Raw genomic sequence first — 27,129 nt, 5'->3', positions numbered from 1 at the left:
GAGAGCCCAGTATTTGTATCTGTATTTGTTGAGGCAGCAAAATTATTTGTATTTGTATTTGAATCAAAGTGGAAAGAGGCTTAAAAATCCTGTTTTTGTTTTTGTTTTTATTACGCTTTTAATTTTAGAAAATTAAAGTGTTACAATAAGTATTCATGAATAAACTACCTTACAGAGGAGGTCACCACACTAGGTCTCGAACTAGAGTCTCCCAGATCAAAGACGACTGACTACTGAGCTAAAACTTTACTCATCGCCGCATTCCAGACTGACCTCTACCTATTTGTACACCCATAACAGAGAGACAGCACACCGTGTAACGTGTCGAGAAGAACTTCAAAGATGATTATTGCTTTGCACTTTCCATTTATTGCCTATTTTTTACAATCTAACTTTGTGGAAAGGAGAAGGGGAACAACAGGTTATGGAGAGTCCCTTGGGAGCACTTTGCGTGTGTCAGTAGCTCAGCTTTATCTCTGGGGAACACCCCCAACTCCAGGAGTGATGTCGAAATAAGGAAATTTTCGTCATGTAGAAGGTGGATGTGACTCCCCTCATTGAGACCTGCTGATAGACGTAACAGTGGAGCAGAGGACAAAGACTGAGATAGCGATGTAACTGACCTGCACGCTGGTATTTGACATGTTTTGTTTTTCTTCCCAAAACAAATAATTTTTAAAATATTTGTATGAAACAAATATTTGTAAAAACCCCACTATTTGTGCTTTGCTGAATAACGTATTTGTATTCAGGCACACTCCTACTCACGACTATCATTATTAAGAGCTTTTGTCAATGAGGACATACTAAGTGTTTTTCTTTTGAATCATAAAGATTTAACTCCACAACATCATTACAAGCTGTTATGAAGGGAGTTTTGTTTCAGTTTTGAATACTGTGAATGTAATATTTTTAGGAGTGTGTGTGTGCGTGTTTCTATCTATCATGTTTTTGTTTGATATTTTGTTCTTTTGTTGTGTGTATGTGTGAGTGTGTATGTGTGTGTGCATGTGCGCATGCAAACGCATTATCCAGAAATGTGACTGAAGCGTATGATATCCGGTGTTACAAAATCTGACTCATAGATTTCACATTTGTTATGTGCTGCAGTGTCTTTTGTGTCACTCTTGCTTTCTTTTGCACATATAGGATCATGTGTATTGTTCTGTGTGCCATGTGTAAAATGCATGTGTGGTGTCCTTGCTTGTGTGGGAGTTGTTCAGGACACTGGCAGCTTTGCTGGACTCTGATTCACAGGACCGATGGCTACAAGCATGCTGCTGATCAGGTAGTCAGCAGCAGGTGGCATGGATAGAGGGATGGAGGGATGGTGACAGAACAAGAGATGCTCAGCGTTTGGACACTGTGACTAGCTGAGTGATCAAACCATGGGACTGTGACTGAGGTGTGAGTATGGCTCCAGTCAGAGGACCGGATGTTCAGCACAGTGGAGTATCCGCTGAACAATCATCACACTCAACAGGTGGAACATAACTCACATGGCGTTCAATTAGTCTCAAAACCGGCGCACATAAAATCATGTGACATAAGAGCACAGAACAGTATCCACAAGCAAAAAAGCATCCTAATAAAGGAGCATTTCTGCTCTGCATGCCCAAATGCGGTCCTGAGAGCATGGGCTGTGCAAGCTCGACCACCTCTACACACTCGCAACTGCTCAACATTCCCTTGCTCATCAAGTTGACTTTTGAGCCTTTGGAGGCAGAGATGGAATAGACAGTCCGCTTTGTTGATTGGTCACTTTGAATACTGACCATGACCATTGGCTGTTTGGTTTGATCACTGACACAATCAAAGACAGGCAGTCGCCAGAGAGAACAAAGAGAAACGTAGTATAAATAATGACAGCGGCTGATTCTCCATTTTTTTGTCCAAAAGTGTAAGTGGTAAGACATCATAGCAAAAGCCTGTTTAAACCCACGTGCAGATTTTTGAAATCTTTAATTTGGCTATGAAAATAGAAAAAACGGGTGATTTCACTGATATATCTCCATCCAGACCACATTAGGCTTAGACTTACTTAGACTTGTCAAATGTGGACTAGATTAACAAGGAGACTCCAGAGAGTCATTAAAACACAGTTTCAGATTTGTGAAACCTTCATTCTATTTGTGAAAACTGAAAAACAGAAATTTAAAAAAAAAAAAGGTTTCACAAATCTGAAAGTGGGTTTAGACAGCGTTAAGACTTTTGCTATGATGTCTAACACTTTTTCATAAATGTAGTATAAGTGGTAAAAAACAGAGAATCAGCTGCTATCATTATTTATGTTTCCCTTTGTTCTCTCGCACAACTGCTTGTCTTCGACTATGTCAGTGATCAAATGTTATGTTTTTTGAGACTAAGTATACACCATAAACTTGTGAATTGCCACATTGGTGAAGGAAATATGCACAGGCTGATCTGGGGACAAAAAACAATGTATGAAGCTTTAAGGTGGCCTATTGTAAATTGTGTAGCAATAGCCCTCACCCTTGAGCTTGTTGAAAAGCACTGATTAGTCACTGTTAGTAATAACTGATGATGAGAGCTGCAAGGGCCCTGATGATGACATCACATCACCAATAATCCTAAAATTCATGTAGATATATGAATGAATTCATTATTTCATCGTAAATTTGTGCTCTCATATACATTCAAATACCAACTCAAATAGTTGTACAGTGTCATCATACTAAGGTCATCAAATCTTAGTATATTTCGCCTTTGCTGCTTGATGAGGTTAGGCACTCACTCGATGGGTCATATACTGTATACACTGAACAGTAGAAGTGAAGATAAGTGATTGACATATTAAATGTTTATGTATAATTTTAAACACTGTGTCAGAGAGTTTTGATCCAATTCTGGTAAATCTTTAGGCTGTAGTTTGTGTTGTTGTATTGGGTTGCATCTCAACAAAACCCAAACATTTAGGAAATGTATTTATTTCAGTGCTACTGTGCTGTATTTCATCAAAGCATACAGCAATTTTTTCTGTTTTCTCTAGGCACTAAATCGTTGCCTCTGTTTTGTACGGACAAAAATCCTGATTACCTTGTGTGAAGTGGTGAGTGAAGCAACCTACTTCTGAAATGTATTAATTCAGATGGGAAACTCTACTTAGGATAAGAGTTCAATCCCGACTGACTTTTTAACCCTTGCTGAAAGCACTTAAAAAAGTAAAGTTACTTCACCCCAGCGCTCACCAGTTGCAACATGAAAGGGAAATAAATTTATCCCATCAACTTTGAAGTGAAAGTTGTCATCTCTGCTCCGTCAGTACTCCCACTTCACCTCTGCCAGCTCCTCGCTCGCTGAGGTGGGAAGGGGAGGAGCGGGGATCAGGGAGGAGATAAGGTTGCCATGGTGATTGTCTGTCCCTTTTTCCCAGGGGGCCTGTCATATTAGAAACTGCCTTTCTTAGCAATGACTTTAACTGGCCATTCCCTGTCAGTCCCAGCACTGTGCGTCCGTTGTACGCTGAGTATGCATTAATGCCGGCTGACATTTAGCTCTCAGGCCCTGCGAACAGATAGGAGATGACAGCTGTGATGGACAGCACGGTAATACTGCACACCACCTTGAGAGAGCATCTCACATGAGCTATCACTGCTTCAGATGTTAAGGGAAACATTTTGGGGAAATAAAGATTGATGGGGCAGTTTCAGAGAGAGATGTCTAAGTGCTTGATAACAGCTGTGTTGAGCTTGGTTCATAATCTGAACTGAGCCAACGTCTGGCTCTGAAGTTTTTTTGTTTTCTACAATTCTTAGCAGGTGTCTGACAGATGCCTGCTCCCTTGTCTTAGTTTGACAGAACATGAGGAGAGCTCTAAACAAAAACTGCTGTGATATTCTTCACTGTCTGTCATCATGAAAGCTAATGGCTTCATCTGCTACCGACAAGCATTTGCTTGCAGATTTCTAAATATATAGAAAGGCTAACATCAGTTCATGTGGCACATGCAACAGCATAGCACTGCTACGTACTTGGTGGCAGAAAGGTTTCTCTCTTTTTTTTCCAAATATTGTTCTCTCTCTTTGGGTTATTTTGAGAAGAGATCCCAAACTGTAAAGGCTTTGAGATCATAGTTTTCTTCGAAGGTTTGACATCTTTCCACATCGGGGTTATGTCAGGAGGGATTGGATTTGAATATTAGAAAAAGTTGTCACATTATAGTCTTAGGTTTGCACGCACTTTCTTTCCTCTTTGGAAGGATACGTTTGTCCCACTTGGACTGCAACCGACACTTTGAAAAATTAAAACAGACAGAACCACAAATTGGGAATGCCATTTTTTTCACTTGTTGTTCATGTAAAAGCTGTTATCTAATAGTTATAGAATAACCTCCTTCCAACCAGATTAAAACAAACACCAAGGATTATTTTTAGTACTATTTGTCCCACGTCACAACCATGAAAGTATTACATTGGCCACAAGCTCACACAAACTGAGCCACAAATAATCAGGAACAAGATATCCAATAAACCTTTGCTGCCTTTATAATTTTCAGTGAACGAAGTTGTTATATCAAATAAAATAATCACGGCAGCACTGCTTCCCATCAGCCAGATAGAATGAAAATCTGTTATTGACTGGGCCTTCAAGAAAACTCAGTTAAAATCAGTTTTAAAAAATAAAGAAAAAGAGAGAAACTGTTCCAAAGAGCAACCTGTATCAAAGACTGGTGGCCTCCACATACTTTGCATTCATACATTCTTTGATGCTTTATTATTCTTTATCAGGCTGAAATGTTAATAGCAAACTAGACCCAACCTATAACTTTATTCAGCATGACCTTGATGGTAATAATCTAACCATTTATCATAAAAGTTTTACAGCAAGATCTGAATTATATCTTTAATTTGATTACATGAACCTGTACAGCAACATGGCTCAGTTACATTTTATTAAATAGTATTCTGAGAGATTTAAAAAGCAAAAATGATTTTCAGTTTAAACACCAAGAGCGTACAGTTTCACCAAAGCCAAGAAGCACGCTGTGTAAAAAATTGAATCATCCTTATGCAGATCAGTGTGTGTAAATTAAAGGAAGCATAGGGAACTGGTTAAAATTCGAGTCACACCATCAACTTCCCATTTGAACCGTGGATTTAAACTGGATTTACTCATCCTTAAAGTCTGACCTCAGACCAAGTGTCCTGTGGGAGGAAAAAAACAATTCAGACTGAGGAGTATAGACGGCGCAACATTTCCCCAGTGCAGGATCCAGACAGCTGTTAAGTTATGTATCAGATTATATTGTTGAATGATGAGTTGTTTGGGAATCATATTATTCTCCGTATATAGCCCCTTAGAGACCAGCATAAATATCAAAACAGGGAACAACTGAAAAACCATTTGGAGGTCTCTCTCTTAAAGTGTTTCTGTTGGACATATATGACATCTTTAAGCATCAGCGCATTAAACTGGTTATAAAAAAGTCGATGAAACATAATCATGACATGACTTGGATCCACTGGGACTCAGTGATGACGTACGCTGAAGCTGAATAACCGGAGCGCACAGATGATGAGCGGAAGCGCTAGTGCGCAACTCCCCATAATAATCTGGCTGAGCAGCGTCGCTGTCTTTTCAGCACCACTCACTGACAATCCAACCAAGCGGAGAGGCAAGACAGGCAAGTTCTCTGCAACCTTTCTGTGGATTTTTTTTTCTCAAGATAACAAATCATTACAACTTTTTTTTTAGTGAAGGAAAAAAAACAAATTCAAATTGCAATCTGCCGAATTTCCGCCTGTTGAAAGTAAGAATTTAGATTTATTGGTGTATTCTTTTAAACAGGACCGACCATGTGGTTGGTGGATGTATGATTTATGATTTTTCACTGCGGATTCTGATTAGATTTTTTTCTCATGGTTTTTATAAGCAACACAGCAGACTTTGTTTGGCCTTTTTGTTACACTTTGGAAGTCCAGAAATGTCCGCAAACACTTGAATTAATGAGTTTTTGTTGAAAGAAGTTTATTTGATCATTTTACCGGAGATTTCAAACATTGAGGTTGCCATTTAGGATTGGTTTGTTTCGCTTTAATACGTGGAATTTATATATCTAGTCGGGATGCTGACTTTAGTAGTTGGACTGTTATACCTGGTCAGTGGACGCACGGTGCGGACCCAGGACGCTACAGGTAGCCGCTTCGTTTGTAACGCCATTCCCCCGGGCGCAGAGCCGGGCTGCGGGTATGGTCCGACGGGGAACCGTGTCCAAAGCAGCAGCTCCGTGGAGGACGAGCTGCGGAACACGATCATCCAGCTCCGGGAGACCATTCTACAGCAGAAGGAGACTATCGTGAGCCAACAGGGAACCATCAAGGAGCTCAACTCCAAGCTGGCGCGCTGCGAGGCGGCAGCCGACGAGTCGTCGCAGGGCAAGTCCCGGGGTCAGGGCTCTAGACGGAAGGAGTACAGCAAGAACACAATGGGGGACCTGCCCCGGGACCCCGGAGAGACTATAGACCAGCTGGGCAAGACCATGCAGAGTCTCAAAGGTCGGCTGGAGAACTTGGAGGTAAGGTGGCACAAACATGCAGCTCCTGCGTAACAGAAAATCACTTTTTTACCCACCTCACGTGTTATAACTGCATAATCAACTGAAGTATATTTTTTATCAAAGCTCCACGCGCCATAGTGGTGTCTTTCAGCCCTTTTCACCAGTAATTGCCCTACCATAAAGCATTGCAAACACGTCTGAGGATACTCTGAGCTCACACGGGGAACCGTGAGATCGAAGGGTCACGTAATAGGTATGTGACATCAAAACCTTTTCAGTCATTGAAGAATGACTCTGATGGTGAAACAAACATCAATAAGAAATGAGCAAGAACAACAACAAAAAAAAATCTTGTCAACGGTGTAATCATGCATGTGGTGCAGGGATTTGCAATGCAACCCTGAATAATTTATGAGTTACTGTGTGTGTGTGTGTGTGTGTGTGTGTGTGTGTGTGTGTGTGTGTGTGTGTGTGTGTGTGTGTGTATGTGTGTGTGTGTGTGTGTGTGTGTGTGGTGTGTGTGTGTATGTGTTCCACATATTATTTTATTTGCAGTCATGTGACTAATTATTCAAAGCAGCTGATGAAATTAATTCCAGCAAATTTCACCTGCATCAGAGCATTGAAAATTTAAATGGAATCCAATGCTTATGATGTAGTCGTTCATATCCCTGTTGACATGAGAGCATTGAATCACAACTAGCTCTGTGTAGAGCACCAGGAGACTTCACCTCTGCTGTGTGCATTAATTCCACAAGGCTCAGAGATCACAGTCAACTGATATTGAGGTCACCTATAGTGAAGGGCTTTGCATACAATGGAAGATGGAAACAAACCCTGGCTTTGTCTCTTAGGTCAGAACAACAGTGTAGTGCATTTTCACCATCTGACATCCCTGATACCATAAAGAATCACAGTGCTGTTTATTTAAATTCAAGGTTATTTCTATATACAGTAGGCTATGCTGCATTGCCGATCCATCCATCTCTTTGTTCCCTCCTCCTCCCCCCCCCCCTCCCTCTTCCTCTCTCCTTGATTGGAAGCTTTAATACCCTGATCAAATCAAGGATATACTGCAGCTGCGAGGATACATATTATATTGCATTTTAATCACATATCTATTGATCTGCATTTGCTTAACGTAATGACCATTGCAAGACTGCTGTTGCTGCTAACATATGGCTCCCTGGAGTGGGACCTCTCTCACTAATCAAAGCCATGTGCATATATTAACAATATTGCATTCAGGACCTTGCAAATGCTTGCTTCAGTGCCAGACTACCACTGAATCTCTCATTTGAGCTATTCAGATGGTTCCATTGTGTCAGAAAGGATTAATCAAACTCTGTGAATGTGCCACTGTGTCTGGATCCCAAAGTGAACCAGACAGCGGGGCAACATCAACACGGCTTTAGAAATGAACATCTGAGGGCATTTTGCAGCACAGTGAATGCAGCACAACTCGGGCCTGTACAGTTGTTGTCCTCTTTTCGAAAACCATCTGTGATCACGCCCAGTGTGAAGTCTGGGTGACGTCACACATGGCGCCTACCTTTAATACCCGGCCCAGCCATGGGTGTTTGGCAGGTCACCAATCAAAGTCTGCCACAGGAACACACTGTCTTCATTTTGATATGCTGTATAAAAAACAATGTCGCTAACAGGATAACAGACCTAAAAGGTAGATAAGCTCAGTCATCTACTGCAAGTTTAGGTCTTTATGGAGATTTAATGCCCATTTAAGTGTAGCCTACACAATTAACTGGATTAGTAACTGTGTCACTGTTCGTATGTGTCAATCCCCTTTGCTCCTGAATCTATCTATGATCCGTCCACCTGTCTCTCTGTTGTTCCCTGCAATATTTCCCACTCCGCCTCCCAGCAGCAGAGTTTGCATCTCCCCAGCACGAATGTGTCAGCTGGTAGTGTCTCGGCCCTGACTCCCCTGCCACCAGAGCTCCGGGAGCTGCTGCGGCAGCGTCTGGGGGCACTGGAGACCCAGCTCCTCCGGAAGGTGGCTGAGCTGGAGGAGGAGAAGAGCCAGCTTTACAATGAAACAGCGGCCCACCGCCAACGCACTGAGAGTGTTCTCAATTCCCTCCTGGAGAGGATCACCGAACTTGAGAAAAGTAAGTGATACAATGGGTGCTGTCAAATATTGGCCACGATTAACGCCTGACTTTGTGTGTTTTTGTTTTGTTTTTTTGTTGTCAGCCAGATTTAGCAATAATTAGTCAATCCCTGTGAAAATTTCTGACGATGCAAGAAAAATCTCACAACATAGTTTTTCTCAGAGCCATTCTCATCGCAGCTCCTGGTTTGGAAAATATGGCTTGGAAAACAACACTAAATGCTTAATTACTTTAAGCAATATTGGAGAAATGTCCATACTCTGGGGTATCACTTTGATGGTAGACATCAAAATAAGATCTCTGCCCAAAGGAAAATTATTTTAGAAGATATTTTATCCCTCACTGGAGGCTCAGGTGAGTCAGTATGTGGTTGTTTGAGGATACATGGTTAAGTTAATTCTTCATATGTAAAGACAGCAGGGGTTCTGTGAGAAAAGTTGTTAGGAAAGGCGTGGGGGGGGGGGGGGGGGTGATACCGGTGATATACGGGCATACACCAATTACATTACTTCCCCACTGCCCCCACTGCTTGCTTTTTGTTAATATATAAATGAAACCCATTTAGTTAATTTTCGCTTATCAGTGACCATGTTCATCAAATAAAAAAACTCTGTAAACACTGTAAAATACTAAGCATGTTATCAATAATTAGTTGAATGACAGACACTACAATTATAAACTGAATGTGTCTGCTCTGTGCCCGTCCACAGCAGCAGCCCAGAGTAGCAGAGTGAGACGTCTGTCCTCTCTCCTGCTCTCTGCTGTAAACACATGTAGATGTTAGCGAGCAGCTGCTCTCATGTCTCCCTGGGCCTCAGGGGCGGAGCTAGACTCACAGAGTGGACGGAGCATTCTCAAGTTCAAATGTTTCAGCACTGAGGACAGCATGCAGCAGTCTGCTGTTTAGTGTACTCCATTTGTGTATTCCACCATCCTCCAAAGAACAAAATAATCCGAACAGGTTAACAAAGTGTTTACATATCACATTCTCTTTTTAAAATTTCATCCTCCTCTCCTTCATGGTGGCAAACCTTCCAACCACTTTCTCTTTGTCAGTGTTTATGTCCCGCTCAACTCACAGCAAAGTGAGTTTGGATAGTCTGGACTCATCTGGCGAGTTTCATTCACCACAAACACAAGAAGACACAAATATCTCATATTTTGGCTAAAGTTTTCAGCAAAGTTAGTCATAAACTTTGAATCGCTACTTCTGCAGTCTTCACTTCCCACGGAGTCAACAAGCAGAAATACAGACAGCGCCACTCTGCCATTGCAACCCACATTGTAGTTGGAGGGAGAATTACATCCATAGCAATAAGGACTACCATAGAGAATGAATAGAAATAGTTAAGACAGTTAAGCTCTAGTATTTCTGCTGTGCTGCCCAGTTAGGTTGTGCGCTACGTCCCTCTGCCCACATGGTCGCTCCATTTATGCTGTGCTTATTTTTGGCAGAAATAAGCAAGAAATGGGAACTTGGCTTGGGTCTTGAGGAGTTGTAGCATTTATCCACCGACAAATAGCCTAAACTGTACACACAGCACTGTTCACAGCTATACTGCTAACTTCATATGCTTTGCTCTGGTTGCTGCAGCTTCACTATCATGTACACTCTCTCTCTCTCTCTCTCTCTCTCTCTCTCTCTCTCTCTCTCTCTCTTTCTCTCTCTCTCTCTTTCTCTCTCAACTCTAACTCGCTACATGTTGAGCTATTCCTTAAATGAGCTACACTACAGTTTAAAAAGCATCTTAAAATACATTATAAAATAAATTCCCCAATGCTTAGGCCCAGCAGGGGGTCAACTCAGGCCCGATGGGCTGCCGGGCTTGCAGTACACTGATGGAAACCCTGAGACAGTAATACTCTTTTCAACACAGATAAAACTATGGTTCAGTCCTATTACAATATGCAGCATGTTTCCCTGGTGCAAATCCCACTGCAAAGTAGTATGTGTGTGTGGTTTTCACAACTCATTTTCACCAGTTTTATCCTCATTTTCTCTTTGAAATTTCAATAAGCATCTCTTTCACTCACTGCTTGTCTTGATCAGGCGTGATCTAGCATTTATATTGACTCAAGTCCTTGTTCATTTCTTTAGTCTTTTAAATGTTTAAACTGATCCATTTGGCTCTAACTGACCCAATATTTAACCTTTAGAGAGGATATATCATGTTTTTTGTGATTTTCTGTTATTTTTATACTGTTATGATGTCTGTTAAACATGGTCAAAGCTCCAAAACTTGAGGTGAACATATTTAAAAATGCTCCCTAAAAGTCAAATGCCCAGGCTTCAGCTTGCTCTGAACACTTCATTTGCAATGTTACTTCTACATACCTCTGTTAGCAGCTACCACAGTAACATGCTGCTTAGACAGTGATGCTTCAGTATTAATAATGTAATTAGTGGCTATTCCATATTGAGAGGGAAAAGGTACCAAATTGTTTTTTTTTAGCTTCATTAAATGACAACTCACTACATAAGCACAACCTGAACAAATGCTGTCAAATGCTGACAGAATCTGCAAGTCTATATTTGTTTATTAAGTTACTTTTTACTGTTTTGCCTGGCTTTGTGCCATTACCTGCAAGCTCTTTGATTCCATTCATGGCTTGTCGAGTCCCAGTATTTCCGCTGATTCAAAGTTTGGTCGCATCTGTTTTTGTTTTTAGCTAGCCAGCTGTAGCAACAGCCAAGCCATCAAACCCCAACTCGTGGTACGACTGGCCAGGTTGGTTACAGCTGATGTTTTGTCTGGTGTTAAATCAGAGCCAAGAGCCATTGAATATTGAGTTCTGCTGCAGAGTGGTGCCTGCCACAGCAAAGGGTTGCACAACTTCCGGACATAGTCGTGTTGGTCACTCTTGCTGACGAGGCTGACCATTTTGATCTCTTTCCCAACGGTGCACCCTCTAATCTCGCCGTGTACAACAGCAATTGCAGAAACCCTGAGTTCCTCTTACTTGGGGATTCAATAATCAGATTTGTGGAATTGCAGAAGGGAATTACCTACTGTTCTTCTGGTGTAAAGACTTTGGATATTGTTGAAAACATCCCTCCTGTCCTAGACCATCATCCCACTGTCCACACTGTTATTATACATACTGTATAGGCACAAATGGCATTACGTTCTGACAATCTATAAAGCTTCAGCAGACCTTTGAGCTACTCAGAAAAAAAAAATTTAAAGCCTGGGTAAACAGTGTATCTTCTCTGGTCCAAATCCCACTCTGGAGAAAGGCTGTGAGTGGTTCAGTTGTCTTTATAGTGTTGATCAGTGGCTGCAAAATGTTTGTGTTGCCAGTGGTTACATCTTCATCAGTCATTTTGATTCCTTTTGGGCAAGTAGAGATCTCTTCAGAAATGATAACCTTCACCCCAATAGGAGGGGCACGAGCCTACTGGAAACTATCTCACACATTAGTAGAATATCAACAGGCGAAGTCAGTCATTCAGTCATTCTTTCTGCAACTTTGTAATATCTCATGCAAAGAGATACAGTAGAACCCCAGGATATAAATATAGACCTGGAAATATGCATGATCCATCCCCTTTAAGTGAACTAAAGCACTGATGTAAAAGCCTGATGATAATAATAACAATGAGTACTGTATTTTTGTGTCCTGGGACTCCATATGGCACATTGTTTTTTACTCTTGCAGAGTGGTTTACAGAATGACTTATAAATCCCACAGCTAAACAGTTCTCCTATTTTCCAACTGATGTTGTATCAGAAGCAGCTGGCCATCCATGACCAACACCAGAGCTTTAACTTTGCATCTTCCCAGTGATCCTCACCCTTGATTTCCTCCTCCTTGTCTTACACTTGATCCTCCTGTCAAATTTTTGCAATCACTGTGGTCACCATTCTCAGAGACCTCTACTAAAATTAACATCAGAAGAGGACAAAAAAAGACTTAATTGATGTCATAACACAGCAAAGTTAACTTTAAACATATAACCATGTTGTCATTTTCTATCAACAGGTAACAATGCCTTCAAGTCACCTGAGGATTTCAAGGTGTCCCTCCCTCTGCGCACTAATTACCTGTATGGACGCATCAAGAAGAGCCTCCCAGAAATGTACGCCTTCACTGTGTGCATGTGGCTCAAGTCCAGTGCCAGCCCTGGCATAGGAACCCCATTCTCTTACGGCGTGCCAGGACAGGCCAACGAGATAGTCCTCATTGAATGGGGGAACAACCCCATTGAGCTTCTAGTGAATGATAAGGTAGGTCTATACAACCTGGTATCATGCCAAAGTGTATAATACATTCTCCAGTCCACCATGTCAGCGTCACATTGTGCCTTGCCTAGGCATGAAAAGTACATGCATGTACATTAGGAGCATTTTCTAATATGGCGCCTCCATCGGCAGTAATCAGCAGGACAACATAATTTGTCTGTACTTTCCAAAACTGTTAACAAATCACTGTTAAAAATAATTATGTTTAATGGTGTGACAACAATGTGGTTAAGGTCTAGTTAGGTTTAAGCACAAAAACCACTTGGTTAGGGTTTCATGGTTTGGGTTAAAATAATAATTTGAAACGTGGTGTGGGTTAAAGTTACTTCCTTAAAGTTACGCAGCCTTCATCGTCATGGCAACAGTACATGCCACAACAGTCATAGTTATGGTTTTTAAAAAACTGACACTCGCGGTTGGAAGGCGGAAGCGAACAGTGGTCTCCTGCAGCTATATCTACCTAGCCATCCACCCAAACTGCCACCTCCAAATCACCTTATCTAGATGTTATCTGAACTGTATCAGTTCTCCGGGTCATAATTACTATAGCCGCAAGATGGAGTTGTTGGCATTGAGTAAACTTGCGTAAACTTGTCACGTCTAGACGAGGCAAAACATGACACTGACACAGTATCCTCTACTGGATCGGCAGGTGTATTACATACACCCACTTGATCCTGGCCTGACACTGGGCTGGTCCATAATGAGAACAGTGTTCTTTCAGGATTTGTTGAAGGAGAGTAGAGCAAGACTGATACTTTCATTCTGCCCTGATTTTCTAAAGAGGAAAGAGTTAGAAGCTCAGAATCATTTATTATTTGCCAGGCAACACTGCTGGCTGTAGTGACGGCAGTGAAGGTAGATCGACAGTGACTCTAATTAAATGCAATGAACACATGTATACATTCTCTTTGTCTGTTTGTAGTGTGAAACAAGCAAATAGTTACTGTATGTACATATGAATACAAAAACGATACAGCTGAGATGAGATTCATTGACCATCAGCTCTGAATATTTAATTTTGCACCTTATAAACATTTAATATCATTGACCTACATTCCACACACCCCCAAGAATAACAGTAATTCATTAGAGAACTTAAGCTGCCATGTGTGCTCGTTTGAAGGCCTCATCTTCTTTCCTCTCTGTAGACACTGTATTGTAGCTACACAGTCGCATACTGTGAGCTTCTAGTCAACGGGACTTCAATTAACACAACAGAAAACAAAGTGGTAGAAACATACATGAATATTTTATGGCATTTAGTCTTAAAAGGGAAAGAATTGTAATTGTTAAGTTAGTGTAAGCTATAATAACAGAATTTCTGTTTGCTGATAGCACAGTTTCTTCTGCGGCAGTATAATGATGGATTTGGGGGGATTTTTTTGGTAGAATATTACCACACTGGAGAGGATTTTTTTCCCCACTGTCTTGTTTACGTTGGGCGTTATTGGCACAGGCAGGTCTCCTCACAGCTTTCCCTTCACCATGCATTATACATGTGTTCAAGTCAGACAGATGAGAGAAAGATAGTGGGAGAAAGGGATGAGAGTATGAAAGAAAGAAAGAGCGAAAGGGGTAGGAAATAGAAAAAGCTGCAGAGCTTAGGGCGTGATAGAGTGCTGAGAAGAGAGGGGGAAAGATCAGAAGACGCCAGGAAAAAGGAAGTCATAATATGCTGGAAACTGAGAAAGAAAGCAACAGAGCGAAAGCAAGATGGAGGAGGGCAAGACGAGACTAGAGAATATGATTATGGCATGTGCAGCAGCACATCCATGTGTTGAACTTGTTCACAGCGATAACAGGGTCCACTGGGGAACATTGTTTATGCTGTTCATTTGGCTGCATACTGAGAGGGAAGCAGAAAGCTGCCTCAACAAAATTAAAAAGTGCAATGTCTTCTGTATTTTGTATTTGTGGGTAGCTATACAAAGTGGGAATCTTTATCGTCAAAGTAACATCCTAATCAGGATTCTCTCATAATTTCCTTTCCGAGTTCAATTCCAAGTTCAGTAAAATATTCGTATGGCATCTCCATTTTCCTATCAAATATGACCGCCAGGAGTTTAATCTGTAATGAGTTCAGCCGGTCTTGTACAACATTATCGCTGTGTTTCTTGGCAAGTGTGCATGTGTAATCTGATGCTCCCAGCTTTATAAATCTGCTGTTATCTGGAATAGAATTATACAAATTTTACAGAGACTTCAAGTAATTAAATGCAGATTATTCCACATTCTTCCAATTACCGTTCAAAATTAATATGTTTAACATGCTTTATTTGAGTGGATTTTTACTGGAAGAGCTCATTCTTTACAACTAATCCACATTAACAGACATCATTTGTATCACCCTTGCTTGGAGGCAGAGACTTCATTGACTTGTTCTCTGTTTGAATATTAGTACTTTTATTAATATACACCTCGTCAGGACTCTACCTCCTACAAGTAACCTTTAATGTCCGGAGGAAACATTAAAGCTTGAATTTAATCCTCAATTTGTTCAGTTAATCAGTCTCATAAGCGCAAGATCTTGTCTGAGCAGTGACCTCTTTTTACTGTGCTCAAAGAAAACAACACAACTTCTTAGGGTAATGAAGACATTTATTAATAGCTAAACGTCTTGAGGATACATGATAAAGCATAAGATTATACATTTTTAAAAAAGAATAATAAGGCCTATAAATGATAATAAAATAAAATAAAGAAAATTATTTAGAAATAGTGGCTCAAAGTGTGTGAGTCAAGGCTAACGTATTGCAGCAGGGAATGCTATGGGAAAGCTAACTTCTCTAAAGAAATTATCTTTTAATTTTAACATTATTCAACATTAATCTTTGATTACAAAGCCATGTTATGTCTTACCATTGAAAGACAAAAGACGATGACGTCGAAAAACAAAGAAAAGATACGTCTTAATAAAAATTGTCTTGGCTCCTGAGTTTCTGGAGACCAACTCACTGAGCTCAGTCAACTTTCATATTTATAATACTGGTCACAACAGGCGGAGTCTTGGGTGTGTTTTAAACATTTTCGCACCAAAGTACTGATGAATATCTGTCCATGTGTTGTTGTTATCGGTCTCCTGGTTCAAATGACCCAAAAGGTCATTTATGCTTTTAGTTCAGGTATTGTCACAGTATTTAACTTTTGGTCAGTACCATATTAACAGACACCCTCTTGGCAAAGAGGTCAGTTCAGGGTCCAGGGGTGAGGCATTAACCATGTCTCTGTGGTATTCACTCACCCCCTCAATTTGAGATAAGATAAAGGCTGTTTTATCCACAAATTAAAGAAAAGGCTGCAAGGTCTCTCACATCTCCTTTGACATGACCCTCTAAAAACTGTTTATATTCATCTGCAGAACCTTGTCTGCACCCTCTGTGGACTTGAGGAACAAAATGTCCTTTGAACCAGGCCTCTGGTATTGCACATGTTGGCTCACTGAAACACAGAATAAAGTTGCACCTTTGCTTTTCCTGAAGTCAAAATGTCTACTTGGAAAAGGCCTATTACTTAGTTAAAAAATTAATAATTCCTTCTATGTAATAACTGTAAAATTGTACCTTTTATGTTTTGAGAATGAGACAAGTTGTAGTCATTTAAATGAAAATGAGGGAGTCATGTATTCATAGTAGTGTATGCCCTGTGGATACAGTGTTTTAATATTAAGCTCTTTGTGTACAAAACATTACGGCTGTCATATATTAAGTGCTGCAGAATATTTGACAGGACTTTATTTTTCATTTTAAATCTTTAAACAGTCAGTGAGGCTCAGACTACTCAGACTCACTGAGACTTTATGATGATGCTGCCAGTGTTCACTATAGTCCCAGCGGCTTCAACATGCCACATGATGTCCTTAACCAGTTCAATTACCTCTGTAATTGCAAGTGACTTGAATTTTATTTTCAGTGACTCTTCCCATTTTTTCAGGTTTACAGCACTACAGATGGGTGCGAAGTAATTCTATAGGCCCCAAAGAAAAAGGCTAATGAGTTACAGTACATGTTCACAATCTCATGTGTTGCGCTATCCTCAGTGGACTGTGATGTCATTGCATTGGGTTGGTAAAATAACCAGTTATTTTTCTTTGATCTCTGAACAAAGCACAAACACATAAGAGGACACTGTTTTGCTGTTAGCTATCCAACTGCTTTGAAGGATGCTCTATCCCTTGATTTCACCTGGGTAATCTAAATTTTATATGTCACACTGGCTCATCTGGAGAATTCTCTGCAGTGGGCTGTCTCTTTGAAGCTGTAACCCTTCTAATTGCTGTCCTTGTTTCTAACATGCTGCAATTAATCTCAAACCTCTCTTGACTCATCTTGCCCCCTCATATTCCCTTTCCTCTCCCTGCCCTCATGTCATTCACCCTTTGCCCGAAACTCTGCACCAGGTGGCCCAGCTTCCTCTGTCTGTGAGTGATGGGCGCTGGCACCACATCTGCATCACCTGGACAACCAGAGATGGTTTCTGGGAGGCTTACCAGGATGGCGAGCGCCTAGGCACTGGGGACAACCTAGCCCCCTGGCACCCAATTAAACCTGGAGGGGTGATCATCCTGGGCCAGGAGCAGGTGAGAGCAGTAGAGAAGCTTAGAACAGGTGTGTGTGCCTGTATGAGTGTGCATGTGTGTGTTTTTTCATGTGTTGGTAAGATTCCTGTGTGTATTCTCCCCTGAGCTCAGTGCCGGAGGCACACAGTCGGGAGCAGGGGAGAGGAGGCAGAGAGGCTCTTCTCACGCTATTGTGGCCTTTTCAGTATTACCTCATCATCTATCTCTAAACTGCAACATTATGCCCTTGGGAGCCACGGTAGCGGGTCATTTTAGCGATTATCTTCATGACAGCACCATGTATATATTTTAAAAATGTACAGTGAAGTCTGAATAATCTCCACAGAGAACATATTACATTAGTTCAGAGCCTAAGGAGGGCTGTGTTGCTTTATCTTTCAGTCATACTCACAAGGTGATATTGCTGCAGATTGCACAATAGCAGAGATTTCATAACACTTTTAAAGTGGCAGCACACTTAAAAATATCCAGCGTCGTTTTGCAGCTTGTTGAAAATCAAACAGAATTAATTCATTTTAATTAAAGTCTGTTTACACTTTCCTCAGAAGGAAACTTGTATCATAAACTCTGATCCTCTGCTTCTTTATGAAGGACGTAGTCGGAGGCCGTTTTGACGCCACCCAGGCCTTTGTGGGCGAGCTGAGCCAGTTCAACATGTGGGACCGAGTGCTGCGGCCTGTGGACATCATGGGCCTGGCCAACTGCTCGGCTTACATGCCCGGCAACGTGGTTCCTTGGATTGATGCAAACGTGGAAGTGTTTGGTGGTGCAAGTAAAGCTGCTCTGGAGATCTGTGAAGATCGTGCTTTTGATTCCTAAAGGATCTGATGTAAGGGATCCATTATGGCCACTGGGATCGAGAAGCTAAGTATTCTGACTATTTGTTGCTTCTGTCAAATCCCAAAGGAAAGAGTTTTTACATATTTATATGGTCTGGTCATGTAGTCTCAAAGACTCGTATACTGGACTCAGATTCATGTGTTGATGTGTCCATTCAATTTCAACCCCGAAGATGTCACATGAGACTTAAAATTAATCTGCTCATCTGAAGAAGATATGCTGTTGCATCAGTCTACTGTAATGATATGACCTACTGTCTTTCTGTCTTTTCTCTTCTGCTTTCATTTGACTCCTCTTTGAAAACAGCTTTTTTTGGTTGCATTCCTTATACTGACAATGCTGCACTGTATTCGTAGTGAATGTGAGCTCAAGCAGGCTTTGATGTGCTGTGGAACACTATTCCTGAGTTACATGGTAGAGTGCTACATGCTGTGAGCACCCTCGCTGTTTGAAGAGCAATGAGGCATCGAACCAGAATCTGACTGACATGAAGTGGATGCTCATGAGTTCAAAGTGGACAATTTGATTATTTTACGGCATTCCAACATGGCCGATTGTCTAAATATTATGCATGAGCCCAATTGGGGAATGAGAGTCAGATAAGAAGTGACAGTGCATGCCTTCTGTCAGCACACAGAGAGTGTGTCCAAACAAGCCAACACAGCGTGCTGACAACATTACGTAAGAGTGTGTGTGTCTGTGTATGTTTATGCGTGTATGGCTTGTCTTGCGTGTTAAAAGACCAGAGATTATGAGGGAGGGAGGACATTTTCATTCTTGTAAATCTATGCTTAATACCTCTCTGCCCCTTGAGCAGCTGCCATATCCCAAACAGCTTTATGGGTATGGCTCTGCTCAGGTTAATAGCGATGTCGGAAAGCTGCCCAGGACTGGCGTATCAACAGAGCTGTGGACACCAGCCGAGTGCCCAGTGAGGGCAGGGACTGGGCTTGACCTTCGAGGACAATCCTTAAATCCTCATCTGGGTAGTAATTACTTCTGTTTATGAATGGGAGCATGGATGAGCAGCCACTGGTTTGCTGGTGTTTCTCAAAGTCTGTCACAATCAATAAAATCTAGTGATATGGAGGGGTGTCAGATGCACTCTATGGACATTATGAATGTTGCAATGTCGCTGAACAAGAAGAAAAGTTTTGATCCATGGATATACTATAATTAAAAAAAAAAAAAGTAAATCAACAGTGGATTTAAAGATCAATGGCACCGCTTAGTGGATAAAATTGATGCTTTTTGCAGCTTAATTTATGTTAGTCCTTAATGTTGTGGTGGACATTTGTTCAATCCTGTTTGTTTTTGATGAAGCAATGTAAAAGAGGCAACAAGGACTTAACTTTGGTATCACCTCCAAAGTTTCTATTATCCTCTGTAGACACAAATATAAAAGCCATTTAAAAGCTTGTATCCACGTTCAAAAAAAAAAAAGTAGATATGATGCAGTAGGTTACTGGACAGCGCAGAATGTTGATAAAATGAGGGTGCACACTCAACATTATTAGGACTTGTTGAATATGTCACCAACATGTTGTGATTGTTCCTCTTTTGGGTGTCTTTGTTAACAATGCTTCGATGTAAAATCAAGAGTTTTCTTTCCTGTAGAAAGTGTATCTTTCCTGCTTTTTCTGCTCATGAATTTTGTTCATTAACAACACATTATGGAGAAAAAAGCAGAATTATTTATAAAATATAATTTGTTTTAAATTGTGAATTGCCTTTTGTGAGAACCATATGTGCTTTTGCTTGTGGACAATTCAAACCTTTTTGTCAGCTTTTTAAAGCACAAACAGCACACTAGCAGTGCAGACGACAACGGACACAAGAAAATGAGAAATGTGTTTGCTATCTTTGTTTTAAAGTCACTTTCATGTGCAGTGCCCATTTATAAGTTTTGCACCTTTCTGCCATGTGGTTGAATGTCCTTTTGCACCCAATAAAAGAGTCAGCAAGTTCCAGAGGTGTGACAATTAAAGCAGTGACTCAATAATGTGACAGAATAACTGAACAGCTGTTTGAATATTTTATTGAAATATCATTGCACTGCATTAATGATGAAGTCAGAGTGGAGTGTAACCCTGCCAAGGTCATGCACCATTCTTCATTTATGTTTCTTAAAAAGGAAACATACTTTGATCTTTGATGCAGATCAACAAAGCTCATTATTTTGTCCTTTTTGATCACAAAACTGCATCAAAAAACAGAGATGCAGATGTTTGCCCAGTTGGTAGCCATATCATTTATGGGACTAGCCATAATACACATGGAAGGATACATCCTCTCATCTGGGCAAGGGAATGTTGTCAACAGTGGAGAAATCCTCTGGATTGGCAGGCTTCCAGGTGGAAATGAAAAAAAATTGCCCATGCGGATTATGGGAGCTGCTACAATGTAGGACACTGTGAGCCTTCTCTTCATTTTCCTCAATGCTGTGTGTTGATGCTACTGCCAGTGTGTTGGTGGTGATGCACCAGGGGGTCCCTGTATTTTAATATAACAACAATCTGAGGCATCCAACAATGTGAAATGTGTGTGTGTGTGTGTGTGTGCATGTGTGTGTGTGCGTGTGTGTGAAGTTTTTAACATAATTTATGTATCTCTAATTTCCATTGCATTGCTACTGTAACATTCACTGCACATCCTGATGTTCTCAAATGTTAAGTACAAATTAATTATTAAAGAAAACATTCCAACTTGCAGATAAATAAATGATAAATACATTAGTTTGTGTAAAACAAGCATTGTAGATTCTTTTCTGAAGTTTGAAGAAAAAAAAGACTACTGCAGAAATAAAGACAGTTGGTAATTTGTTGTTCCTCATCACATCTTTCAGTGCTCGGGTGTAAGAAGAATCAGATAAAATGTTACATCTGAAGAATTTCTGATTTTCATTTTTGCTACAACCAGACCGCTTTCGAGGATTCTCTCTTCCATCATTTTTGCTGCTAAGTTGTTGTGAAACTGCACACGAGGCCTGTGTTTGATTCCCAAACTAGTTCAACCTCTATCATATTATTAATGCAAATGTGTTGGAGAAGGAGGAGGGTGTGTGTCTGCTTGTGATGAGCAGTGACGGGAACTCAACAAAAAATTTGTGTCAGGGCTTATGACAAACACATTGCTGCTGTCACATGCAGTAATACCTTCTGTTTTAAAGCAAGACTATGTAACATCTGCTGAGTCGCAGCAACAGCGGCCTCTGCTGCCACAAATGATAATAACAGGATACTAATAGATGTTTGTACTTTCAGATATCAGCCTTATTTTACTGTTTTTACTCTCAGCCACATCAGAGCCATGTTGTTACTGTTGATAAAAATATTTCTATGAGTAGAAGCAGCTTGACGTCTGCAGCTCTTCATCTAACATCTCACTGTGGCTGTTTCTGCTTGTACTCTCCCTCTCTGCAGTATTTCTAACTTATCTGCTGGACAAATAGCTCCAAATATCTCCACCAAGTTGTGTCAACTTGTTTTTATTGAAGAATAGCACCACTAACAAAGCTGCACTAACTCAGTGATAAACACATTTCATTTGCTATAAGTTCTTCTCAATAAAAGCCTTCCGTTCATTTGTCAGTGGAAAGCTTTTAATATGAAGCGGCAGCAGCAGGAAATGGAGTTACATCCAGGTAATTACGATTTCTCACAGGTGATCGCACCCGCTCAACCCGAGTTACATAGTGCAAGAACAGGCGTTCAGGGTGCAGAGTAGGAATGAAAGAGGTGCCATTCTCCCTATTACAAGTCAATGTACCATCAAAATGATTTTGAAGCTGTTATTTTAAAGTCAAAGAGTTGCATAATGTTGCTTTAATTGCAACCATTCTCCCTCAGGCTTGTTGAATATTAGTAGCATAAGACAAATGATATCGCTGAAGGTGTTGCACAGCACTAATGAAATCCAACTGAAAGGGGAATTGAGCTGAAAAGCATCATCTTTGAGGGTTACAGATATCATCTGTCTCTCTGACAGTGGTATGATTCAACAGTATAAACAATGTGTGTGTGTGTGTGTGTGTGTGTACACACACATACACACTTCAGACCCAATACGCCAACAAAGTGTTGGCGTATTGGGTCTGAAGAGTAGATTTGTTCCAGTTATTGAGTTTTCCTTCCCACTGCGGACGACTTTGAAAGGGAGATTTCTAACCGGTAAAATCCTGGGGGGTTAGTGACGAAATGATCTCAGTAGCTGCTGCACATGTAATGATAACAGTACATCACTAAAAACAAATTACCAATTCAGTGATGTTGCCTGCTTGTCAATTTATCCATAACAGCAAAACACAGGAGAGAGTGACACTGAATAATTATTTGGGGTGTAGTTTATTAAAGCTCTCCATACACTCTTCTCTCAGTGCACAAGATCATCTGGCTTTTCCAACTTTGCCCAGGGTTGTGTTGAAGTGTGTGAAAAGCCCATAATTAAAATCAAATCACACCGAATGTATTTGATTGCTAGATCTGCAGGGGGGTGGAGGAGATGGGTGTGGGGAAAGGGTAGAATTAAAGTGCCATTCTGCTCCTAGCACCCTCTCACGTGGACGAGTCCCTGTGGAGCCCCAAAGAAGGAGCGCTGTAAAGACTGTGAGAAAAACAAGTTTCAGAATTGAAACTGGAGTCCTTTGGCTCAGTAATTAAAGCCTGATGGAAGAAAAGCCTGTGCAGAAGGCGAGGCTCTCCGAGGCATTTGAAAACTGTGTTTTCTTGGATGTCACAGACTATTAGCGAGACCCACAAACCCCCTTCAGCTTGTATCACTGCCTCTATAAAATTATGCATCAGAAATGTTATATTCTGTTCCTATCTTAGGTTCTTTCTGGCAGCCTTTTTTAAATTAGGCACAGAAATACCCTCATTTTTCTGTCTCTGGTTACTCGACACAATATGTTACCTTCTTAAAAAATACATTGTTCATTATTTTTGATCCCCATTAGTATTATTTATTCATTTTAGGTGGACAGACAGCACTCCAGATTTTCTTCAGGAGAGGAGGTTAAACATTTTTGTTCTTCCTTTTAGTTATTTATGCTCAGTGGGCCGAAGAACCTCAATGTTGGTTTCGGAGGAATGAGAATTTAAAGAAAGTGGAGGAAGAGACGTGAGGGAGGGATGAACAAATTAATCAGCACAGAGAGGAAACAGCTGCTGTACGTGACAGTTTGTAACGCCACCTCTCTGAAGATCAAAGAACCTGCGGATGGTAGATGAAGATATTCATTCATCTTTATTCTGTAAAGCAACACACAATATTTTCAAGCATGATAAAAAAAAACCCAAATCTGACACTTCTTCATGCTCCGATTACAAAGCTCCACAGATCCACTGTCAGGATATGAGGTGCTTAACTGGCAGAGTCTATTCTTAATGTCTTGTCTAATGTCACACTTTGTTCTCTGTTTCATCAGGGGCTGAGGATATAACATATTCCCTCAGAGACCATTTACATTTGTAACAATATCGAGGATTTCTGCAGGAGAAACTTCAATAATAAATCTGGAAGATAGGCTGTAATATATAATTTTCTGCCTGGAAAGACGAGAGCTTAAATCTCTCGCTCAGTCTCTTTGATTCATGCTTTCAGGCACCTGTGCGGACTACAAATTTAACACTCGTCTGTCTGTCTTGTAACAAGCAGTAAAGCTCTGCAGCTACAAAACTCTCTAAAGGTGATCTATCATTTTCTCCAAAACATCTGTGTTCACCCGCAACAAACAGCATTGACTGTAAAACGGCAAAATGTGTGTCTCTCCCTACTTGTGTGTAACAGAATTTACAATGCAACACTTTTAGACTGTTAGTTCACCTGTCCATATCAAGGTCATAAAAAATCTGTCATAAAAAATCCTTGAAATGGAGTTGAAAAGAACATGGAGCTATTTTTAAATTTGTCGATCTGAAGAGAAAACTGCACTGAAAAACATATAAATAGCAACAGGAAACAGCAATTTCTAACTTATTACGGTGGAGAAAAAAAATGAAACAAGATATTATCTGACTTGAGCAGGTGTGAAAATAAAACTCACCTCATTTCCAGCTCAGTCACTTCAGATAAGAAACACGAGTACGATAAACAAATCAGTGCTTCTTGACTGATGATTAAATACAGTTAGTCATCACTTTATTATCTGATGTTGATTCACAGGATAGACTCCCAAAGTCACCAAGTAATAAACTAGACATGTGACTCTTCATGATCCTTTTATCTTTGCGGAATCTAATCAGATATTGGTGGCTCGCCTTCCCCCAGAGGGGCTGTGGATAAATGTATTATCTAGATCATTCTATTGCTGCTAACGAAATCACCGCCAGCCGATGTTTCCTACCCAAGAGGTGAACCCACCCTCCCTTCAACCAATTCATGTATGCACACACACTTGCTGGTGTGATTAAGCCCCGCTCTTTGCTGACATTAGCAGATCATGTGACTTTCATCAGGAAAGGGATCTGGGGACATAAACCCTTTTTTTTTTTTTTTTTTTTTTTGTGGACATAAATCCTGCAGTCTCTATTTATAGACCCTGTGTGGCTGCTTACTATTTATGAATATGGACTTCCTGTTCCCACTGGCTGAAAATAAGCTCATCCTGCTTTGGATCAAGCAACAAACTCTCGTTTATTACTTCAGTCTTTGAACAAAAGACAGACAAGAGACTATAGTTTGATGAGACAGATGGGGGAACATGGCTGAGCATGTTCCAGTGATTGGTCAGGAGAAAAAAAAACAATAGTTTGAGCTCACTGTCTGAGCTTTTGACACCGAGGGAGAGCGCAGGATCAACAGAGTAACTGTGAGAATGAAAAATAAGCTGTGTGTCTGAGAGTAATGTGAAAGGAATCGTTATGATACAATAAGAGTGCTCGAGATCAACAGCCTTTCATTCAAGGTCAGTGTTGTCACGTTACCCATATGTTCCTCCTGCGGACGCCACGTGTCTTACAGGATGCTGGGTAGAGATGAAGCAGATGCACAAGGTCTTCGTGTGCTCTTAACAGAGGAAAAGTGGGCAGTTTATTATATACACGTGTATATACGGATGCTGTTTAAACACAGTTTACCTTATTGGTGACTGGGTGGATAGGATTAGTCAGTGATTTGTGTGATTTGTGTGGACTCTGCTCAGCTAATGGGAGTTTTCTGCATACAAGATTGCATCGCAAAATAAGACACATAAAACATAAAAGTGCATGAGGTAATATACTGAATCAGAGGAGAAAAATTACATATGCTACGCAATACAGTCCTTGATCATGAATAGCAGATGACACGATTAAATAATATGCAGTTACGTATTCTGTATGGAGGACAGTAAAACACTATTGATATTCACAGTCTGATGAGATTTAGTGGCAGGTTCCTTTAAGCATGCTTGGTTTGTGCCAAGGAGCCCATCGTTTACCTGAGTTACAGTGGCCATGATTGATCACAACAAGAGTTTAGACTGACTCGTTGTGCCAAAGCCTCACAAGAGTTTCAAGGTTGCTCACATCAACAGCAGTAAATTTTTGCATAATTGATAGCAGGCTTGTACTACAAGTCATATCTCACAAGGGTATGGACAACTAAAGCCATCCTTTTCCTCACTAATAGCATTTTCAGCTGCGGGTGTCTTCCAGCTGGATATGAATATGGACATGTGGTTTATGAACTTAAGATGGGTGTCGTTTTATGGCTCTGACACAGATGGAATGAAAGTCAAAGATGTTAACTCTGAAATTAAGTTTAATCGCATGAATGAAGTTTGTGCCATCATGTCCCTGTAACATCTCTCATGTGCTCTCGTGGGATTTAAGGACTATAGGCACATGATTGCAGGACATTGCATGATTTCCACTGCCTTCCACAGTAACCTTTGAGGAAAGTTTCAATTCAGCTGAAAGCTTGTGTAAATATGTACCCACTCAATGGTAAGTTATACATCCATGTTTAATCAGATGAGGAAAAATGCACAGACACGTCCACAAATATACCTTTTAAACATGCTTTACCTTCTGTGAACACAATGCACAATCGTTCCCTGCCTGATTCTTTATTCTGTCTCTGTAGGATGATGCTGCTGAGCAATGAATTAGACATCATGCATTTTGCTGCCTATGCCCTACATTATGTGCTGTATTTGCAAAAAGAGAAAAATGCAACACATCTAATGGCAGGCTGGTGATATTACATAAACAGCGCAAAGCATCTCTTGTCTGTCATGAAACAGATTTGAAGCATGCCGTAGATTCAGAGGGATTAGGAAGGTGTAATTAACCCAGATACAAACCTTGAGTATTTAGGGAAGGCATCGTGATGACAGAGACAGCAATTAGTGCATGTGCGTGTGTTTTTTTGTGTGTGTGAGGAGCCTTCAAACGCCCTGAAACAAGGTCCCTGAGCGCAGAGCTCTGTAGCTAAAATTGACAGCTCTTGTTTCATTCAGAGATTCGTGGGCGAGATGTCTCAGTGCCGCATTACGAGTGTTTGCAGCGTTGAGATGTTTGGTGTGATCAAAAGTGTCTTGGTTCCACACGGAATTCTGCATAAACACAATGATTATGGGATCAATGTTCATGTTAATGCTTGTTGCCACCAGGCAGCGAGGTGTGTTTGAAAATAGTAAACTGCGTGCGACTTTAAATGTGAATCTGCACCCTGTCTAAGGCTCCAGGCAGCTGTGCAGAGAATCACACTCAGGCCCTTTTTGTCTTCTTATTTCTTGGGGTAAAGAAGTTGATTTGTGATCTGTGGCATTTTCAGAATTATACTGATTAGACCAAGAAGGTGATCATTTTTCCCCTGACTCAAAGGGGGCTGTAT

General features: G+C 40.7%; 1 protein-coding gene across 2 annotated transcripts; it reads left to right on the top strand.

The window, feature by feature from the left end:
• The first annotated feature begins 5,634 nt into the window (after positions 1-5,634).
• Positions 5,635-20,309, top strand: LOC121884170 (neuronal pentraxin-2-like). 2 transcript variants are annotated; one of them, XM_042392845.1, is made up of 5 exons: positions 5,635-6,535; positions 8,403-8,646; positions 12,634-12,878; positions 17,293-17,472; positions 18,064-20,309. In XM_042392845.1, exons 1-5 carry the CDS (start codon positions 6,086-6,088, stop codon positions 18,289-18,291), a joined length of 1,347 nt encoding a protein of 448 aa, XP_042248779.1. In that variant the 5' UTR covers positions 5,635-6,085; the 3' UTR covers positions 18,292-20,309. The 2 variants fall into 2 exon arrangements, with proteins under 2 accessions (XP_042248779.1, XP_042248778.1); XM_042392844.1 differs by having other exon boundaries at positions 8,400-8,646.
• The last annotated feature ends 6,820 nt before the right edge of the window (positions 20,310-27,129 follow it).

This window comes from Thunnus maccoyii, chromosome 18 (assembly GCF_910596095.1).
Source record: "Thunnus maccoyii chromosome 18, fThuMac1.1, whole genome shotgun sequence".
In the NCBI taxonomy this organism is placed as follows: Eukaryota; Metazoa; Chordata; class Actinopteri; order Scombriformes; family Scombridae; genus Thunnus; species Thunnus maccoyii.
The sequence above is the reverse complement of the archived record's forward strand: the minus strand, read 5'-3'. Positions and strand labels throughout refer to the sequence as shown.

Excerpts from the sequence above, each read along its gene's own strand:
- LOC121884170 (XM_042392844.1), top strand. The coding sequence starts at position 6,086 with ATGCTGACTTTAGTAGTTGGACTGTTATACCTGGTCAGTGGACGCACG. Across the intron at positions 6,536-8,399 it reads GTCGGCTGGAGAACTTGGAG|CAGCAGAGTTTGCATCTCCC; the intron begins GTAAGGTGGCAC and ends TCCGCCTCCCAG. Across the intron at positions 17,473-18,063 it reads TCATCCTGGGCCAGGAGCAG|GACGTAGTCGGAGGCCGTTT; the intron begins GTGAGAGCAGTA and ends TTCTTTATGAAG.